The 21,991-nt window shown below is 30.8% G+C and overlaps 2 protein-coding genes across 2 annotated transcripts; one reads left to right on the top strand and one right to left on the bottom strand.

Moving 5' to 3' along the window:
• Positions 1 to 13,568: 13,568 nt before the first annotated feature.
• Positions 13,569 to 15,604, bottom strand: REPTOR-BP (REPTOR-binding partner). Its single transcript, XM_065500636.1, has 4 exons — positions 15,444 to 15,604; positions 14,121 to 14,202; positions 13,930 to 14,051; positions 13,569 to 13,810 (listed from the first exon to the last, which is right to left on the bottom strand). Exons 1-4 carry the CDS (start codon positions 15,492 to 15,494, stop codon positions 13,709 to 13,711), a joined length of 357 nt encoding a protein of 118 aa, XP_065356708.1. The 5' UTR covers positions 15,495 to 15,604; the 3' UTR covers positions 13,569 to 13,708.
• A 4,175-nt stretch (positions 15,605 to 19,779) lies between these two features.
• On the top strand, positions 19,780 to 21,120 carry LOC135951748 (ubiquitin thioesterase otubain-like). Its single transcript, XM_065501448.1, has 3 exons — positions 19,780 to 19,957; positions 20,077 to 20,376; positions 20,437 to 21,120. The coding sequence occupies exons 1-3, from the start codon at positions 19,880 to 19,882 to the stop codon at positions 20,845 to 20,847; spliced, it is 789 nt and encodes a 262-aa protein (XP_065357520.1). The 5' UTR covers positions 19,780 to 19,879; the 3' UTR covers positions 20,848 to 21,120.
• The last annotated feature ends 871 nt before the right edge of the window (positions 21,121 to 21,991 follow it).

Below are 21,991 nucleotides of genomic sequence, written 5' to 3' on the forward strand. Positions count from 1 at the left end.
TGGAAAATTTAAAAATTTTAAGAAATTGATTTTTTCAAAAGATTTCAATCCAAATATTATAAAAATACCAAAAAATCAATTTGTAAAAAGTCCAAAAAAGTACCTTTTGTACTATATAACAAGTAAGAAAGTATGGTCGGTCAAGCCCGACCATATAATACCCTACACCAAGTAAATGAGTAAAAATAATTTTCTTTTAAAATATCAATAATTTCTATTTTTGAGTGATTTTCGGAAGTGGGCCTTATATGGGAGCTATGACCAATTATGGACCGATCACCATAAAATTAGGTCGTGTGAGTTATGCCTATATTAAAGTTAACTATGTTGAATTTTGTGTGTATACCAACATTTTTAAGCGATTTATGCACGTTAAAGTGATTTTCGGAAGCGGGTCTATATGGGAGCTATGACTAATTATGGACCCATCGTAACAAAATTTGGTGACATGAATTTTGTATATATAAAAATTATTTGGAGCGAAATTTGTGTAGATACATAGATAAATTAAACATTTATGACCGATAAAGTCCAATTTCGAGGGGACATTTGTATGGGGGCTAGGTGAAATAATGGACCGATTTCAGCCAGTTTCAATAGGCTTGGACCTTGGGCCGAAAAAGTAATATGTACCAAATTTGATCGAAATATCTTCAAAATTGCGACCTGTACTCTGCGCACAAGGTTTACATGGACAGCCAGCCAGCCAACCAGACGGACGGACATCGTTTAATCGACTCAGAAAGTGATTCTAAGTCGATCGGTATACTTTAATTTGATATTTTTGGGCGTTACAAACATCTGCACAAACGCATAATACCCTCCCCACTATGGTGGTGTAGGGTATAAAAATGGCTAGATCGATTTTCATGAAATTTTCAGTGAATCTTCAAAATAGCCCAGCGGATAACACTGTAAAGTCTATACGCGGAGGGGTGTGTAAAAATCTAATTTTTACATTATACCGCTAATACCTTATATGCCATATCTATATATAACAAGTAGTATTGGTCATGTGGATAGTCCTAATGGAGCCATATTTTATGTTTCCTGATATTAACTACAATTTTCTACTCTTCAGTTACATAACTTTTAAGTTCCCAGTAATGACACATACAAAATATTAGCAGTACCACATGTTAAGGGTGACTATTTGAAGTGATTTCAATAGTATGTGGTTTTAGTAACTCACACTAATCTAAACATCTTATACTGGTGTAATATTTCAATATTTCGAATAATAAACTCAAAGAAAATATTTCATAACTTAAACACATTTGTTCTCTCAGTGGAGAATCATATTTGGAAAATTAGATGAGTGATAAATCAGCTCTACGCAGCCTTGAGTTACTGTAAGTAGCCTAGATAGAAATTGGCTATACTGCCATGCAGAGCGAATAGAATTCTTGCGGTCGCAAAGAAAAATTAAATTTACTATATTATTTTAGACTTGAAGTAAAATTTTACAAATGTAATCCAAGTAATTAAATAATAAAGTGAAAATTGTTTTTAAAGAAATTAATTAATAACAAAAATTACTACGAAAATAAAGATGTAAAAGAAACAAATAAGCCGGTAAACAGCAACAAAACAGTGGCTGAATAATATCTACATACTATTGGACTTGAACTGGACCATATACATATGAAACCTTATGTCATATATAGTAGAACTGCGTTTTTAGTTTTTCATTTTGTGATCTTTTCTCCTTTTTAAAGGACTTCAAAGTTTTAAGGATATAGAAATATCTTAAAATTTATTTAAATAGTTCTGCTCATTAGTTTTTCTTTATATGGATATCAAATGAAAGGGGACAATTTCTAGAAGTAGATAATTTTTTTATTTTTACTTTTCAGGACGAAAAGTTGTAAAGAATGTCCTTTGAAAAATGTATCCATATTATTAAGTTCATTAAAAAAAAAACATTTATCGATACAGCAATTAAGATTACAAAAATATTAGATAGTACTTTTTGGACTTGAACAAGTCCACATACACATGAAACTGGAGATCGTATATAGTAAATCTGCTTTCTCAGTTTTTAATTTTCTTATCATTTCTTCTTTTTAAAGGACTTCAAAGTTTCAAGGATGTACAAATTTATAAAAAATTAAATAAATATTTTTATAAATGTTTGTCAATATGTGTATCAAATAAAAAAACACAATCATTGGAAATGAAACAAAAGAGTTACTTAAATTTTATTCTTTCATATTTTAGTATAATTCTAACAAATTCCCAATTAGTACCAGCAGGAACAATTATTATAAAAAAATTAAATTTATATAATAAAAAAAATATTTAAGCTATTCTAAATACTAAATAAAGATATAAAAGAAAGAAGAAATATAAAAATATATTATGGAGAAAAATTAATACGTTTACTCTGCCGCTTGTATGGAGTATGTGAATCTCGACATATCGACCAACAGTATTTAGCGAGCATGCGACAAGTGCTCTTTCCTCTAAAGCGATTTTCAATAATTGCTAGGTCCTGGTGGAATCGTTCCCCATGTTCGTCACTAAAATGACCCAAATTATCGGTGAAAAAATCTAGGTGCCTAGGTACCCATTTCACAGAAGTTGCGAACGAGATTGCGGACTATTTCTTCGTAGTTTTCAGATTTTCTATTACCTAAGAAATTTTCTATTATGGTATCTAAACTCCTCCAACTATTTTTCTCAATAGGTGATAGAAGGTTTGGAAATTCCTTGCAATTTAACAATTTTTTTAGTTGGGGTCCATTAAAAACACCTTAAAGTATAAAAGATTACTTAGGGTAATACAATAATATAAGTATTTAGCAATCGAACCTACCGGCGTCAATCTTTGCTTCGCATAATTTGGGAACAAATTTTTTCAAGTGCACCATAGCTGCACTGTCAACGAGTGCACGAACAGAATTTCTTATAAGTCCCAATTTAATGTGTAGCGGTGGTGGAAGTATTATTTTTGATGACAGCACGAGCGGAATATTCTCAATGCTATCCTGTCCAAGCTGATGAACAATACGAGGCTGCCATTTGTGGTCGGTGTAATGAAGATCTTTGCGCCGACCTTCCTAAAGACACAAAAAACATTGGTGTTTGGCAAACCCTTTTTTTAAACCCATTAAAATGGCAACTATTTTCAGGTCAGAACAAATCATCCAACAATGTCGGTCATAATTTATTAATTTTAGAATAGCGCTTATATTTTCATAATTTTCTTTAACATCGAAAAGTTTTTCAACATCATCTGCGTAAGTGATGCCAGTTTGGTCATCCACTTTGAAACATGCGTCAAATGATTGCTCGTTTGAACGCTTTCGGACTGATGTTACCCGAAAATCTTCAGAAACCAATTTCCACTGTTGTAATCGGGAACCTAATACTTCAGCACTTCTTTGCGAAATATTTGTGTCACGCACGAGATCATCAAAATCCGCTTGGGTTATAAAATGCGGCGATGGATCGGCTAGCATATTTCCTATTGGTAAAAATTCCGAATAAAGTTCTGATCTAGAGCCGATACTCAGTAATTCTAAATCATCACATGGAATTGTGCGAACCTCTTCCGATGGAGCCTTTGGATTTGATGTTGAACGTAGTACCGCGGGCTGCACTGAATCAAATTTATGGTAAACGATTTTCTCCCTATCTTGATTCTTCAGCCTGATGGTATTCGGTTGATTTCGGCAAAAGTGACACAAATCGCGCGAATGCTCACTCCGCTTTAACCAAATTACTGGGTACACATATTTTATTGGGAACTGCTTAGATCGTAGTAACCCCTTGTAACAATAATTACACACAACTTCTAGTATATACCATGCCTTCGGAACCATGTTTATTAAAACATATTGTTCATACTTATCCACAAAAGCCTTTGTTACATTTTTTCCTTTATTAAAAGGTACAAATAAACCACAAACAACACAAAATTTGTTTTTATTAGGACATTCCATATTACTTTTTAAAAACCACTTATTAAAAATTATTTATAAGAATTTTGACGTGTCAATTCAAAATTACTAGATGCTTGATGTTACATAAGATATTTAACTTTTTATATACAATGTATCCTGATAAATAAAAACGAATTAACTTTTTAGACTCAACCCTTTTTTAAAATTAGTAGGAAAATTATCTGGGACATGAAAGAGAAAATGTTTAAAGGATTTTCCTTGAAATTTGTTGTCCTGAAAAATTAAAAAATATTGTTTCCATTTCTGGTGACCGTCTTCTTTTATTTGACAAACATTTATAAAAATATTTATTTAATTTTTTATAAATTTGTACATCCTTGAAACTTTGAAGTCCTTTAAAAAGAAGAAAGGATCAGAAAATTAAAAACTGAGAACGCAGATTTACTATATACGATCTCCAGTTTCATGTGTATGTGGACTTGTTCAAGTCCAAAAAGTACTATCTAATATTTTTGTAATCTTAATTGCTGTATCGATAAAATTATTTTTTTTTTAATGAACTTAATAATGTTTTTTTCTGTTTAGGCTTAACTTATAAAGCTATAAGAACAAAATTTAAGCATGTGTTAAAATATATGCATGGTTTCAACATATATTTTTTTTAGAAAAATATATTGGAAATTCTCAAGGATATAAAAGGATACATTTTTCAATGGACATTTTTTACAACTTTTCGTCCTGAAAAGTAAAAATAAAAAAAATTATCTACTTCTAGAAATTGTCCCCTTTCATCAGAACTATTTAAATAATTTTTTTGAAATTTGTATATCCTTAAAACTTTGAAGTCCTTTAAAAGGGAGAAAAGATCACAAAATGAAAAACTGAAAACGCAGTTCTACTATATATGATCTCAGGTTTCATATGTGTATAGTTTCGTTCAAGTCCAACAAAAAAAATGTAAAATTGTATCACGGTGTTATAAAATTTAGTTTATTTAATTTTTCAATATGATCTCGATATAGGATTAAAAAAAAAATGAATGAATAACAAATATAATTTAGTTTACTATGAAGAAAACCCTATTATTTGCACAAAACTAAAATTTATTATTAATTATGAATTTGATTGATAACCTAGGTGATATAGCTCTCGATAGTGGAATTATCAATTCAACATTGGACCAGGGAAATTTTAATGTTCTGTATTTTAATGCTCAGAGCTTAGTTCCTAGTGAAAATGGAACTAAATTTTATGAAACTAGGAATTTGATGGAAAATTGTTTAGTTGATGCCTTTGGTATTACAGAGACATGGTATAAAAATTGTGTTACTGATAACGCAGTTCATATTTCAGGCTTTAAAGTTTATCGTAATGATCGAATGCGACACACTTCTGTACTCGCAATCTGACTACATCACTTATAGATTATTTTTTGGTCTCGAACATAGACTTAGTCGGAAATTCGAATCAGTTTCAAGTTCCTGCACTTAATTCTTATCATTCTATGATACAGATTTCGTAAATTCTGGTGAGTTTTTCTATAGGGATTACAATAGTCTTGATATGGAAGTATGTTTTTCGGGAATGGGTTCCATTGATTTTTCACCATTTTATTGCGATGTAACCGTGAATGGAAAGGCTAATTATTTTAATGCTGTTATGAAGAATTTTTTTGATGACAGTGTTCCTTTACTCCGTTTTGTTCCTCATGATGTCAATTCTTGATTCAATGACTCTCGTATTGAGAGTGCAAAACGTGAGAGGAATGAGGCTTATCGTACCTATATTATAAATAAAACTGTTGAAAGTTTCCAACATTTTCGCATTTGTCGCAACAGATTGAAATCGATCATAAGAAAAATTAGGAGCATTAGAAGGGCATTAACTATTTTTCTAACTGTAATCAGAAACAGTTGTGGAGGAAATTAAGGTCTGTTGGGGTACTTGAGGATAATGGGATTGATTTCCCACTAAATTTGGATGATTTCAATGACTTTTCCTGTATGTCTCAGCCATCGTCAACTGATTCTGCATTTCATCCCATGTCCCTGCACAACGTTGAAGGTTTTTCATTCAGTAATGTTACTGAGAATGAAATATGTGCAGCAATTAACCAAATAAAATCTCATGCAATTGGGGCGGATGGAATTTCTCTTAAATTTTTAAAGTTAATGTTCCCAGCAATATCAAGACAATTTACACATCTCATAAATTTTATTATAACCACCTCTGTAGTACCTGACACTTGGAAAGTTTGTAGAGTTATACCAATTCCAAAGGATATGACAGATTATAGACCAATAAGTATTCTCCCAATATTCTCGAAAGTTTTCGAAGTTATTTTGAGGCAGCAGATGTTGGATTATTTGGATACGTCAAGAAGGATAAATGATTATCAATCCGGATTTAGGAAAGGGTATAATACTACAGCAGTGTTACTTGATATAACTGAGACCGTTAGAATAAATTTGGATAATGGGAACGTGAGTGCTTTGATATTTCTTGATTTTCGGAGATCATTTGACTCTGTTAATCATAATATTTTGGTAGGAAAACTTTTTAATCAATATGGTTTTAGCTCGTGTGGTTGCAGACTTAGACCCCTTTCACACTAGGCAATTTTGTTGCGCAAGTCTCTTGCTCAACAACAAAAAAGCATGCAAAATTTTCTTCTCCTCAACCCGACATTACCTCTGGTATCTACAAACACAAGAGACTTGCGCAACTAAATTGCCTAGTGTGAAAGGGGTCTTATTTATTCTTTTTTATGTGGCCGTAATCAATTTGTGCAAGTAGGGACTTTAACTTCACAGTCTAAGTGCCTTAGTAGAGGTATTCCACAAGGTTCTATATTGGGACCTTTGTTGTTCTTGTTGTATATTAATGACTTGTTTCTGAAATTATCTTTTTTAAATTGTTATACTTACGCTGATGATATTCAACTTTTGGCAACTTCACAAATTTCTGATTTGCAAATGTTTCAAACCCGTATTAATGAGGATCTTGGTCATGTAGTGGAATGGTCTAGAGAAAATTCTTTTGAATTGAACCCTGTGAAATGTAAAGTAATGATTTTTTCGAGAAATTTGGATGTTCCTTTGGAGATTGTGTCCCAATATAAGACATTTCATTTAATAAACATGTAAATCTTGTTATTACTAGAGTTTGTTTAACATTACGTGGCCTTTGAGACATCGGGTTGCTGTTTCGAATTGTCTTCCACACTTTCTATATTGTTTGGAGGTTTACTCGGGCACTTCTGCCGCAAATATTTTAAGACTACGGAGATGTTTCAATAGGGTAATTCGATATATTTACAGTCTAAGTGTTCGGGTACATGTTTCGAAATACCAAAAACTAATTTTTTGGATGCAAATTTTACCATTTTATAAATATGAGAAAAATTTTATTTTTCTATAAGACAGTTAAATATGGAAATCCTTCTTACCTGTTACAAAAATTTGTTTTTGGTAATTCTCGTAGAACGCACACGATGATTATACCTAGACACTTCTCACTCGTTATGAGTCGTTCGTATTGTGTGACTATATCTAGATTATGGAATACAATGATTTCATATGAGGATCGTAGATTTTCATATAAGTATGTAGTTTGTCAAATTTCTGATTTTTCTATCTAATTTATGAAATAATTTTGAATCGATATTTTGCTAGTCGGAGCTGACTATGGTACAATCAAACAGGTAAAACTATTAAAAGAGTCAATATTTAACAACACGTCACTTTTGCATTGCTCTAAATTTTTTAATTGAATACGCTCTATTTATAATTTTAATTTGTTTGTTTTACCATGGGCTATCAATCTTTCTTTTCTTTAATAATATATAAGTTTGTGCAAATACTAGGGAATTTCTTCATATTCTTTTTTTTCTATCTTTTATTTCAATAATTTTATAACTTATATAAATTTTTGTATTAATACTTTTATTAATGTAATTAAATTGGTTTAGTTGTAGTCCTGCTAATTTTGGCCCAAGGGCTTGCGGCATATTTGAAATATAAATAAATAAAAAACAAATAAATTGCAGTGTCATCTGCAAAGGTGGAAATGGTTAATTCTTCGGACTCAGGCAAATCTGAGGTGTATAATAAGTACAGGGTTGGTCCTAGAACACTTCCCTGAGGTACACCATCATTGATCGCATAGTCGCTTGTCACATAATCGCCGAATTTTATCCTAAACAAGCGATCCGATAGGTAATACTCTAGTATTTTGTGTGTACTAGAAGGCAGTAGGCATTTAATCTTGTGTATTAGACCCTTATGCTATACCTTGTCAAAAGCCTGGGCAACATCTAAAAATATTGCCGAACAGTACTTTGTGATGTTTACGGAATCCGAATTGATGATCTGGGATAATGTTTTGACTATTTAAGAATGTTAAAATTTTCCCTTGGATTATACTCTCAAATAGTTTAGACAAACAAGGCAATAAGCTAATAGGTCTGTTGGATGATGTCAATGTCTAATCATTTCCTGGCTTGGGTATCATTATACTTTGGGAGATTTTCCAATCATTCGGAAATACTCCTAGAGGCAAGATCGCATTGAATAATACTGTGAGCACAATAATTGCCACATCTGATAGGTTTCCAATCATGGAAGGTGTAATTAAATCATAACCTGGAGATTTTTATACCCTACACCACCATAGTGGGAAATTTTTAATTTATACATGTATGTATACATGATAATTAGTCATAGCTCCCATATAAACCCGCTTCCGAAAATCACTTTAACGTGCATAAATCGCTTAAAAATGTTGGTATACTCACAAAATTCAACATAGTAAACTTTCATATATATAAATCACACGACCTAATTTCATGGTGATCGGTCCATAATTGGTCATAGCCCCCATATAACCCCAATTCCGAAAATCACTCAAAAATATAAATTATTGAAATTTTGAAAGAAAAATGTTTTTGCTCTTTTACTTACTTGTTTTAGTTTAAGATTGTCCTTTATGATCTTCTTCTGAACATCTTCTATACTAACATTGATTAGTTCGGAGTCTGTTTCTATGCGAACAGGTAAATCCCCCAATACAAAATTATTTGATGGGAGTTTTGGTTGGAACACATTACTTAGCAATAAAAATTGCTACGTGGAGACCTAGGGTTATATTTGCATTTATTGACATTTTGCGATGAGTGCCTTGAGGCATGCTTAAGCATTAGAGGGTTAAGTGTTCTGCGAAAACTACGGCGCTTTATCCTTTGCACTACGTGTCGAGGAACCATCAGATTTTCTTATCGGACTTTGACCCTCTACCGGTGGCTTAATGTTCTTAGCTGCCTTCCAAAGGGAGAAGTTTGTGTGCTTAGTACTTGTAAAACTTTCAATATAGTTTCGATTTCTGCGATCCTTTTCAGACTGAAGGGCTCTTTTTAATTTCTTACTTGCAATGGATAGCCTCTGCTTAGCAGAAGGGAATCTGTTGAGTTGCCAATCTCTTCTACATCTACTCTTTTCGAGGAGGAGTTTATTAATTTCTGTATTAGAAATACACATTTTAGGTTTAGGAGGAATTTGGCACTTAGAGTGATCCAAGTCCGAAAAGATTAGAGGCTTGAAGTCTCTGTCTTTTCTTCCTCACACTGTATGTTACATTCAGTGTGGATATGGCTGCTGATATATCTCCTATATTTCAACCAATCGGTCTTGAATAATGAAGCTTCTTTTTTATTTAAAATATTTCTTATGGTACGAAAAAAATAAAAATTCTATTTTAAAATAAAGTCAACTTTGAGAAAAATTAACTTTAAAATTTCTTTCATGGTTCGGATCAAAGTATACCAAGCAAGGTTGCCAATTTAGCCATTTTCCGGCTAGATCTAGCGATTTTATTTTCATTTAGCCATAAAAAAATGGCTAGATTTAATCTAGCCGGAAGATCTAGCCATTTTATTTTGTCTTAGCCATTTTTATTTTATAATTTTTTTTAATCATTTTTGGAATTTTTTAAAAATAAAACAATATTTTTTATCAAATGACAAAGAAACTTTTTAAACAAATTCGTCTATTGATGATTTGATGAGAATATTATTGATTTTATTTTACTTCGAAATTGTTTTCAAAGCAAACATATCAGGCATATTAATCCTTATCCCCATTTTCTCAATCTCTGGTTATTTTTTATGGTGACGATATACTGACAGTTCTCATACAAAAATTCTATTAATTGGAAGTATATCGTTACGAAAAACGATAACCGGAGATTGAGAAAATGGGGGTTAATATGCTAAACCCCATTAACACGAAGTCGGTAAAAATTATTTTTGAAAACTGTCAGTGTAAATGTAACACATAACCAGACTTCGTGGTAATGGGGGCAAGAAATGTAATATTTATGAATTTGTATTCAGTTATTTTTGGGTTTTAGCCATTTCTAGCCATTTTTAATTCAAAATCTAGCCATTTTCTGAGCTGAAGAGTTGGCAACCTTGATACCAAGTAGTACGACTCTCTATTTTTTAAAAATTACTCTCTCAAATATACGGGTACCATGTGAATTCTACACCCTTGTGAGAGAATTAAACACATCAAAGTACTTGAAATTTTAACTACTATTTTCCGACTAAATAACGGCCGAATCACGTTATTACACTTCTACACAATCACCCTTATCGTGGTTGTCGTAAACGTCACTCGCCTACGACAGTTTAGTACTAGATTAAAGAAACAGTTTGCATTTTATCTTTAATCTTGTACGAAACAGTTGCAGGCGTAAGACGTTAATATTTTACGAATTTTTTGAACACTTTGCAGGAAACTTTTATTCCCGAAACACGTTAATTTTGCTCAAATGAAAAAAAAAATTATTAATTACTGACACATAATTTTATTTGTGGTAGAATTTAATTTATATAACAGACCAAAGAATAATAACAAGAAGTGAAACGCTGTCAAAAAAACCTAACTATAAGAATGTATTGGTATCATTTTATTTATATGTATTGGGTTTCAAACCACTTTCACCAGACTCCTCAAACACACAGACACAAAGTATACAGAGGCGACACGGCAAAAAAAATATATTTGTCTCTTTCGCTCGAAACAATTTCAACTGGTTTTGTTTTGTGCTTATTTATATAGTTGTTTGTTTTAACACACTGTCTGTATTAAACCGCAAATTTGTTTTCTCTTTCTATCGAAACAATTTCAAAAAAAAACTGATTTTAGTGTTTTTGAACTGTCAAATTTGACGCATCTGTATACTTTGTGACACAGAGTTGAAAAAAGAGACCTTAAAAATTATAACAAAATTTTATTACAATTAAATTTAAAAATTTAAACAATTCTCAAATTATTTGAATTATATTTGATCTGGAAAGGTTTTATAAATAGATTTTTCCGCTTTTTATTCCATAATTTCTGCAAAAATTGAAATATGCACTCATTTTCTGATCGTAATTGATACTTTTGTCGGGAGAAAATGGTACCTACTCTTCTTGATGCGTCTTTTATGAGCCCCTCTTCTGATCAATTTTCACTCGTTTTTGAATAATTTTTAAGTCGAATTGCTATTCATTTTGGAGTAATTTTTGAGTCGATTTGCTGTTAATTTTGGAGTTATTTTCGTATCATATTTTAGTAATTTTTGATCTTCCAACTGCGTGAAATATAATTAAAAAAAATATTTGTAAACAATCATATTAAGATTGATGTACAATTTGTTATTGTTTTTCAAATAAATTACTTTTTAATCATTAATGGACATCATTTTCGATAATTTTTAAGCGTACAACTTATTAATCAGTTTTTGATCACCAAAACTACTTGAAAAAGTCTCGCTTTGGTGATTTTTGAAAAAACAATCTTCCAAATGCTATCTGGGACTTTGGTTCGGATGATATATTAAAAGAAATTGATTTTTGTTGTATTACTCTATATATGTTTCAATTTTTGATCACATGGTCCACCATTGTATGTCGGGCTTCCATTCCCCTGGAAGCTGCGCCGCACGGTGGCTCATATCTCAATTTCATCGGCCAGAAGTCCAACTTTTTGTTAACTCCGATTTCAAAAATTTTAATGCCATTCAATAGTAAACACATTGAAACTAAGGTAGCCAAAAAATTAGATAAAAATATTGAAATTCTATTGAAAATTACTGAAATCGGTCCACTATTTCACCTAGCACCCATACAAATGTTCTCCCGAAGTTATACTTTATCGGTCATAAATGGTTAATTTATATATGTATCTACACAAATTTTGCTCCAAATAAGTTTTATATAAGTCATATTTATATTAGTCATAGCTCCCATATAAGACCCGCTTCCGAAAATCACTTTAACGAGCATAAATCTCTTAAAAATGTTGGTATAAACATAAAATTCAATAGAAATAACATTCATTAAGGACGAAGGCCACAGTAGCCAGTTTCCTAATTTCTTGTTATATTGATATGTAAATTTAATTTGCTATTAATAAATAATAATAATAACATTCATATAGACGTAAATCACACGACCTAATTTCATGGCGATCGGTCCATTATTAGTTATAGCTCCCATATAAGACCCGCTTCCGAAAATCATTCACGAAAATAAATTATAGTGTAGGGTATTATATAGTCCAGCTTATCCGAACATACTTCCTTACTTGTTTTTATCTGCTGATAACTTTTTTAATAAGTATAGCTGATTCAAAAAGCAAAAAATTATCATTTTCATACTAAATGCTATAAAAAATTAAAAGTTCAACTTTAACCTTAAATTGCGCAACAACTGCTGAACCGATTTTAATGAAATTAAAACTGGAGAAAAATTCAAGAAGTTATCTGTCCACCAAATATCTCTATCAGTTCAAAAGTTACAGAGTTTTGGCCGATGAAAAACGAAAATGAGCCACTGTGCGCCGTAGACTATATGAGCAAGGGATGCAAACAAACAAGATGGCGAGCATTCCATATACTTGAGTATTGACACAATAGAATGTGATATCATAGCCGGAAGAGGAAACTATTCGGTCGAGTGTTTGAACAGCTTTTCACCATCTGGATTCCCGCCTCATAAATTAAACCTCAAGGTCGGTGCTTCTGCGGAATTTAAATACGGGTCACCTGCAATGGCACAAGATTGCAGGAGACCAAACTTTCGAAAAACCTCATATGTGCAAATATCCTGACAGGCACTGCCGAAGGAAGTCCCGAATTTATTCCGAGGATTGACCTGACTCCTATTAATCCAGACCTCCCATTCGTTTTGCGCGGAACACAATTCCCCATAAAGTTGGTATTTTCTATAACAATAAATAAAGCACAAGGTCAGACGTTGGAAAAGGTGGGGATCTATCTGCCTAAATCAGTTTTTAGACATGGTCAAATATATTTTACATTTTCTAGAGCAAGATTACATGATGTTAGAGTGAAAGTGATGAGAAGCAGGGAATGCTTCGTAAGGGCAGTTCCACAATATTCTCCAAGAATATTGTCTATAATGAATTTTTTTGATTAATTTTTGTTAACTTATGAAAATTTTTCATATTTTTTAAAAACCATTAAAAAAATTCTTTACAATCTTTTATTTATTAAACCCTGTTTGGATTTTTCGACTTTGATGATTTTTGCCTGGCATGGACAGGCTTTTCAACTAGTATTAAATATAGACATTAACGAAAACATGCGAAATAGTTCCCATTATTCATTATTTCAGAACTTTTATTTGTACTTATTTTATATAGTTAAAATATATGTATGTATATATCTTTATAACATCTATTAAATAAATTTTTAAAATAGAATAGAAAAAATAACATTTAGTAATAGCATTATCAAACAATAACTTCTTTCTTAAGAATTCCAGCTTCTTCCAACAATTGTTGAAAACCATTTGGTATTCGGCCTTCATTTAATTCAGAACTCCATTGTTTGTACTAAAATAAAAATTATAAATCAGTTTCTATGAACATAGCAATCGCAGAGCAATAGTATGATTGGCCAATTGGGGCAATCATATATTTATATTTTATAAAATTGTTTTGTACTGACTTACACGCTCCAGTTCAGCACGTAAAGCTAACACAGCTTTTTCACGATCAGCAACGAGTTCTTCTAAATATTGATAACGTAATTTTTTCCGAGCTCGACACTCCCTTGCACTTTGACGACTGCGTTCTTTAAATACAAATTGATATTTGTTGCTTTAAGTTACCCTCGATTAATTGTTTGCATTATAGAACTTACCCAATTTTGCTTTCATATCGACTTTCTCATTTGATGCTTTACGTCCTGGCTTACGTCCCCTCTTACCACCCTCTTTGCGTTCCTAAAATTGCAATATAAACAAACGAATATTATTTAATTTATGTATTTTATTTATGTTAACCCCATTAAAACGAAGTCTGGTTAGGTGCTAACTAATATTTATACTGTCGTTTAATATTATTTTTGTATGAAAACTGTCAGTATAACTATTAGTTAACACATAACCAGACTTCGTGTTACTGGGTGTTAGACATATACATAGGTGTGTAGTAGTGAATGGTAAATCGATTACGATTATGGTCGAAAATAGATTTTCAGGGTCTAAAAACGATTATTTCGTGATCGATTATATACTCCGATTTTTATGTTGAAATCGATTTTTGATAACGATTAATCGAAATAGAAATAAAATTCCGGAATTTTTAGTATTTTCTACGTTTTTTGCTTTCATTAAAATTTCCAATATATTATTAAAAAATCGATTATTGGGTTCGATTAATCGACTGTAAAAATCGTAATGAAAATGGTTGATCGGAAAGTCGAAAGTCGATTATTAACCATTCATACCATTCACTAGTGTGTAGTAAAATCCATGAAGGTTTTGGAGATTTATATTTTATAGCCTACAAAATTTTTATATTTTTTGTTTAAACTAAAGAATACTTCCCATAGTATGGGGTTATTATGAATTGGAATTTGTATATAATAGAGGAATGCATGAATAGTTGATAAAAAAAAATAGTTTGAGATCAAAATGTGAAGCGCAGGTAGGATACATTTCAGTTTTATATCAAAATAAACAACAAAATTACATTCGTTTTAACTTTTCCGACCCTGCTCAAATATATAAACACTTTTTGTGTATCAGTGTGTTTAATGTTTGTAAACAAGTAAGAAACAAACTTGAACATCTTTTTATCATTGAAAAGTTTATTGTTGTTGAACAACCCTTAAGACTTCAAAATTATTCATTCAACTCAAACATAAGATGCTTTAATTTAGCAATAGGAACATATACAACCCCCATATGAACAACGATTTAAATAAGAAAAATTACTGCGTAATATCAAGATACAATCGCATCAAACTGTACCCAGAATTATTTTCTAATAAAATATTAAATTATTAAACTAACGTTTTGATGGTGTTTATTAACTATTTTCAATTGTAGCAAGCACATTTTGACAAAGTCAAGGCTATTTTTTTTTTTGTTAAAATAACTATACATACAAAATTAATGTTAAAGAATGTTTATTTTCTATAAATATATTGTAGATTTGGTTTATAAATTTGGAAACTTACTGAAAGATTTGGTTCTTCCGAAATTATCATTTGCATATCTTCGCAATCCATTTTATTTAGTTTCAACGTTTTATTACTTAATTTCTATTTAGATTACACAGTATTAAATATTTCACTTCTTTATTGATGTTCTCCTTACTAAGCACTAATCTTCTTTGTTTTTACACAACATAAATAAATATAAAGGTAAATAAAAAGTCATGTTGGCAATGCGATAGAAAATATTTGGTGTTGCCATATCTATAAATCAAAAACTACACTGAGACAAGTTACTTTATTATATAAAATTCAGAATCTGTGATTTTTGAAAATAACTAGTTCAATCAATTTTGTTCTGTCATTTAATAGGCAGGATTTACTTTTCTTGGGGGTTACATGATCAAGTTTTAATACACTCACACTTTTTTACTAATACACTCACACTTTTAAGAATTGAAACGAACTTGCATTCAATTTCTCATTCAAGTTGGTGTTTCAATTTTCAATCAAGGATACAGCTGATTACATTTTTTTGCACTGCTAATTATTTTTATTGATAAGAAATTGAATGCAAGTTCCAAGGCGAATTTATACAAGGTGGAGTCAGTCAAACAGCTGATAATATTTTTTTTCGCTTTTTGGTTCTAACAATTGTCAAAACTTATTTTTATATTTAAATATCTACATATTCTAAGATTATTAACAAAATATTTATTGTTTACATAAATAAGTAAAGCCCTCACTATTCAATTATCTACACTATATTAAGTTTAAATACTTATTTGTTTAATTTTTCATTTTGGTTTTTTGACATTTGTTAAGACCAATCGTTGTTTTTGTAGAACTGACACCACCTTGTATGAATTCGCCTTAGCAAGTTCGTTTCAATTCATAAAAGTGTGACTGTATTAGTAAACAAGTGTGAGTGTATTTAAACTTTAAAGGCAAAACATGATCGTGAAACCCCCAAGTTATGGGGGCGATTATGATATCATATATTATTGAAAACGATATTATCATAATATAGTTTTCAAATATTTTCCTTCCAATAAAATAAATTACAAACATTTCAAAAAACCTTCAAAATGAAAAATAATTTAAATTAAAAATGTTCAAACAACATACACTACAAACGTTATTATTTGATTTGAACTGTGGGTAAATAATAAGCATGCGAACATTTTCTTTAATTTAGTGGTGACTGGGTCTGTATGCAATATTTAAAACTTTAAAATATGAAAATATGGTCATTAATCAAGATGGAAACAGCTAACATTTTAATAATTTGTTTGGTGTTGATAGCATTCATAATTATAAGCACAAAAATTACTCTCTTAGCTTCAGAGTTATAGGTATTTAAAGTCAATATATATAATAGTAAATTTCTCATATATTTGGAAAATAATCTGATCATTATGGGTATCATTGAACAGTGCTTCAAAATATCTTTAATATGATATATAATATGGTACTGTTTATTATCATTGTGAACCAACAAATACCCAACAACAAAATGAAAGCCAGATGCGATCGAGCTGTGAACTCTGATGGATTTAACCCATTAGTCCATGGTGATTAAGAAATTAAACGACATGCTGTACAGAACACAGAAAGAAAATAGTCCGAGATCTAAAATGAAGGTCGTACATCTAGAACGATCAGCTGAATTTTAAGTGGGGGACAGTGTTAAGAATTTGCATTGGCGATTTGAATTTAACGGTCTCTAATGACTGCCTGCAACATTCATCATGTTTATAAACATGTCCATCAGTATGAGCTTCTACTTATAAACAATGTTGATAGCTGGCAGTTATTAGCATTGTTTCTATAGAATTCGAATATTCTAGTTAAGAACAATCATGATGCTACTCGAACAATCATGATGCTACTCGTGTGTGTATTTCTGTGAATTATAAACGTGTGTGTACTAAAAAACTGAATGACTATTTAAACTGTTGTTGTTTAAATTTTAATAAAGAGTTGTTACAATTTGTAGTGTGCACCCTGTAGACAAAAGCTACTAGAAAAAAGAAGAAGAGCTAATAATGAATTGATGATGACAAAAGGGTTTTGTTTTAAAGTTTTTTTTGTGTTTTGACAATTGGAAAGATTGTAAACAACAAATGAAAAGAATATATAATTTAGATGGCTGAAATAAAAATCTCGGCCATTTTCTTAAAAAAGATAGGTTTCGAGGAAGGAAAGATAGTGAAATTCGTTCTTTTTTTAATCGTACTGGCCAAAGAAGGAAGAAGGTGGAGTTCGTGGCGCAAATTTATTTAACAATTTTTATATTTTTGAAGTAAATTTTTTTTATTTGGAAGTTAAAAAGAAGAAAAATTCATAAATGATCTTAAAAGTAAATAATCTTGAAACTAAATGATTTTAAAACTAAAGAATTAAAAAAAAAAAACTAAGAAACCGCCAGCCACTTCAACAGGACTCCATCCATCGTGGGAACAGCAGCATTAGCACCACCACGCCTGGGGTGCTAGGGTATATTTGGTGATATTCCGACGAAGTACAGTAAAATACACCGGGACATATAGACGGACGTTCAATTCGGTTCCTTTTCTTTAAGAAAATAAGAAAAAAAAAAAGAAATATTTATAAAATAAAAAAAAAGGTGATTAGTGAGATATTTATATAAAAAAATAGGAAGTCTTAAGTATCGCAAAGTCCATCCCGCGTGTGAACCTTAACCACGCGTGCGCGAGTTAGGTTAGAGCTCTGGCCTAGGGAACAGTGAGTCGCGAGGTTAATTAACCCAAGATTTTCCTAAATCTTATATAGGTAATTCTCCTATACAAAAAAAAAATTTTATAAATAAATATATATAAATAAATAAATAAATAAATAAAAGGAATTAGAGAATTCTAAATATTAATAGTACCTCGAACCACTTAGACATTTAGACACGTCACTGACAGGAAATATCCATCTACCCTATCCTCACCCGGGAGATTCTTCCGCAAAATTAGTTGGCCGCCAGGGAATAGAGCGGGAAAGCAGTAACGCTAGATTTAAAAAGATACATTATAAATTATTATTATTAAAAGAAATTTTATTAAATTAAACTAAAAGCAAAAAAAAATTAAAATTTAAAACTAAAATCTAAGAAAAGAAAATTAAAAACTAAAATCTTAAATTTAAAATTTAAAACTAAAATCTTAAATTTAAAATTTAAAACTAAAATCTTAAAGCTAAATTTTTAAAACTGAATCTTAAAGCTAAAATTTGAAATTTTTAAACAAAAACAAAATTTTTGTACATTTTTATTTCTAAAGTAAATTTTGTTAATAATTCATTTTTTGTTTGTATAAATTCATTCTTTATTAATAAACCGAAACTTTTATAATGTTTAAATGAAATTGCTATTTTTCAAGTTTTTTTTTTAAAATGATTTACTAAATTTCAGTAAACGCGGCGGTAAGTAGGGAAGGTATTGTTTGCGGGGAAAGTTTGGGACATTCTTACGATAGGATGTCATGGCGGGATTCAATCCCGAGTGGGTGGGTTATCTCCTGGCAACAACATCAGCCAGGAGAAGAAATTGTTCGGTAGATAGGTACGCAGGGAAATAAAGGAAAGAGAAAAAGGACAAGAGAAACTACTTCGAGCCCCTTTAACTTAAATATACTTTTGCTGGTATGATTTTTGTGATAGTGTGTTTTCGATCCGGATTGCTGGCAAGGACCACCCCCTCCGGCGAGTTCCCAGCCAGGCAAACGCGAGCATACCAGCGCCGCCGGCAATCTGGCCACCTTGTTTCTTTATGTTTATTTTGTTTTCTGTTTGTTCAATGAACAATGAACAGACGTTTGACAGACACACCAGCCCATACACTACAAATTTTAAACTACTAAACTGCTTTTATTTGCAATCAAAAGTATTTAAAGGAAAAAAACCATCGTTTTTTAAAAGGTAAATACGTAACCATATTTTTTCTGTATATCAAAAGTTTCTATAGTACAAGAATCTTAGTAGATCTTGATTTATGACATAACAAATCAAGGCAATTAATATTTCTGAAGTAGAATTTTAATTTGTGTACTTAAGCAAGTTAAAAAACAAAAATTCTAAATGCGATCAGCAACCTTCGGGGCACGTTGCCTCCCGAAGGATGTATTATTGCCGCAATTATATTTTTAACCCGTAACGGTAATACGTATTATTTTTGGAAGGAATCAAGATCCCTGGGACTGGGCTGTAAACAATACTTCTTCTGAACTACTGTCATAAAAATTTAAACGTAATATTTGGTCCACAATGTTAATAAATTATGAATAGTATATTTCCCAAGCCCTGAAAGTATTTTATCCCGTTAGTATGTACTCTAGCTACTACGCAAAATAAGCATCTCTGGTTAAAAAATAGGCACGAACAAATTGTGTTAATTTGTGAAAAATTGCAATTATATTGTTTTGTGAAACGATTTAAATAATAAATAAACAAATATGGAAAAGGTAGAAAAAAACGATAATATCAATAGAGACGAATTGATCATGCAACAGCAGAGGGAAATAGAGAAAGAGGTGTGTAAAAATGTTTTTAGTCCATTCCGCAAAATCATCCAAGCCGCTAATTCTTGTCTTTTTTTGTTATTTTGTTTGTCATTTTGCATTTTTTTTTGTGTATATGTGTCTTTCCATAGATAAGTGAATCCATACCTTTGGTTAGTGAACAACTGCCGGTAACCTGTTTAAATGTAGAGTACTTGGGAGATGTGGTATTTACCTCTAAGATACAAGATTTGGCCAGTAAATATAAGTTTATGCGTCGTACAAGACCGGATGGCAATTGCTTTTTTAGGGCATTTGCGTATGCATACTTAGAACATTTGATCTCAAGCAAAGAAGACTATGACAAATTCCGTAAGTTGGCTGAGGATTCCAAAGAAAAATTAGTGCAACTGGGATTTCCCAGTTTTACTTTGGAAGATTTTCATGAAACGGTAGGACTCTATAAATTAATAAAACAATTATTTTGAACCTATTAATTATTATCGTTGCAGTTTATGGAGGTAGTTAAACGAGTCGATCCATCAGGAACTGCTGCGGTGGATATAAATGAACAATTGCACAAAGTTTTTAATGATCAAGGTTATTCTGATTATGTGGTCGTCTATTTGAGATTACTTACGTCGGGAAAACTACAAGAAGAAGCGGATTTCTATCAGAATTTTATCGAGGGAAATTTTACTATTGAAGAATTTCGACATCAAGAGGTGGAACCCATGTACAAAGAATCGGATCATATTCACATCATTGCTCTATGTTCAGCTTTGGGTGTAGGCGTACGTGTTGAATATATGGATCGGGGAGAAGGTGGTACTGTCAAGGCTCACGATTTTCCTGAAGGTACCACTCCCAAGGTGTTCTTAATCTATAGGCCTGGTCACTATGACATTCTATATCCTAAATAAATAATGAATTGATAAAAAAATGCCTTCGATCTAATTGTATAAAATTGTGCTTAAATCGGATGTTGAAACATTTTTAAATGAAAAAAAAAAAAAATATTTATATAACCCTCTAAGCGTGTGTCGAAATGAGGTTTTAAATTTCATCTTTTATTGATCAAATTATTGATCAAATTATCGATATAATCGATTGTCATACCTCTATTTTAAAATTATAAATAAATACACCTCATTATTTGTAATTTTAAATAAAACTAATTTTATTGTGAATTTTTATATGCATGTTAGTGTTATTTGCTTTCCTTATGTATACTAGAGTTAAATGGTAATTTTCGATAAGATGTCATAATAGCTATTTATTTGTACACTTTTGTTTTGGTTTTTGAAGCCAAACATAATTTTCATACACCAACGAATCGACAGAAAAAAAATTATCTCGTTTTATAGAGCCGTGCATTACTTTGTCATCGATTTGATAGTGCATATTTTGACTTAAGAGCATATTTTTGCATTTATTAGTTTTTGCAATAATGTAGCATATTTGGCGTTTATGATCACATTTTACCTTTTTGTATAAATAAATATGAATGAATGTTGATTTTCTTACTTTTTTTATATTGTAGAATCTGATTAAACACTGTTTTTCCAGTGTCTTATGTAAAAAATCGCTATGAAAACTTCTAAGAAAATATTGACATTAGTGACAAATTATGTGGTTTGAATCTGAAATCCAGTCATCTTGAAAAATTCTCGGATGTCAATTTTAGTAATAACTTTATATTGCTTTGAATAATGTATAGGTTAAATTGATTCTGTACAAAAGTGCAATAAATATTTGGAATCTATAGTAGCCCAATAAAATTACATACAGGAATTCAAATAAATTTTTTATATTGAAAGCTGTATTTGTAAGTTAAAAGTAATGAAATATATTTGTTAAAAAAATAAATTCATGCTAAAAAAAAATAAACCAACATCACTTAAGTCGGGTTTAGCAACATTTCCTATCAAGTCCAAAATTTCACCTTTATTAGAATTTTTGATTCTGAGTCCAATAACGATTTTTTTTGGGCTTTAATGTTCAAAATATTTTGAACGTTATTTTACTCAGTATCAATAACTCGAATTTTGTTTTTTGCTAAAATCG

Source organism: Calliphora vicina, chromosome 2 (assembly GCF_958450345.1).
Source record: "Calliphora vicina chromosome 2, idCalVici1.1, whole genome shotgun sequence".
NCBI lineage: Eukaryota > Metazoa > Arthropoda > Insecta > Diptera > Calliphoridae > Calliphora > Calliphora vicina.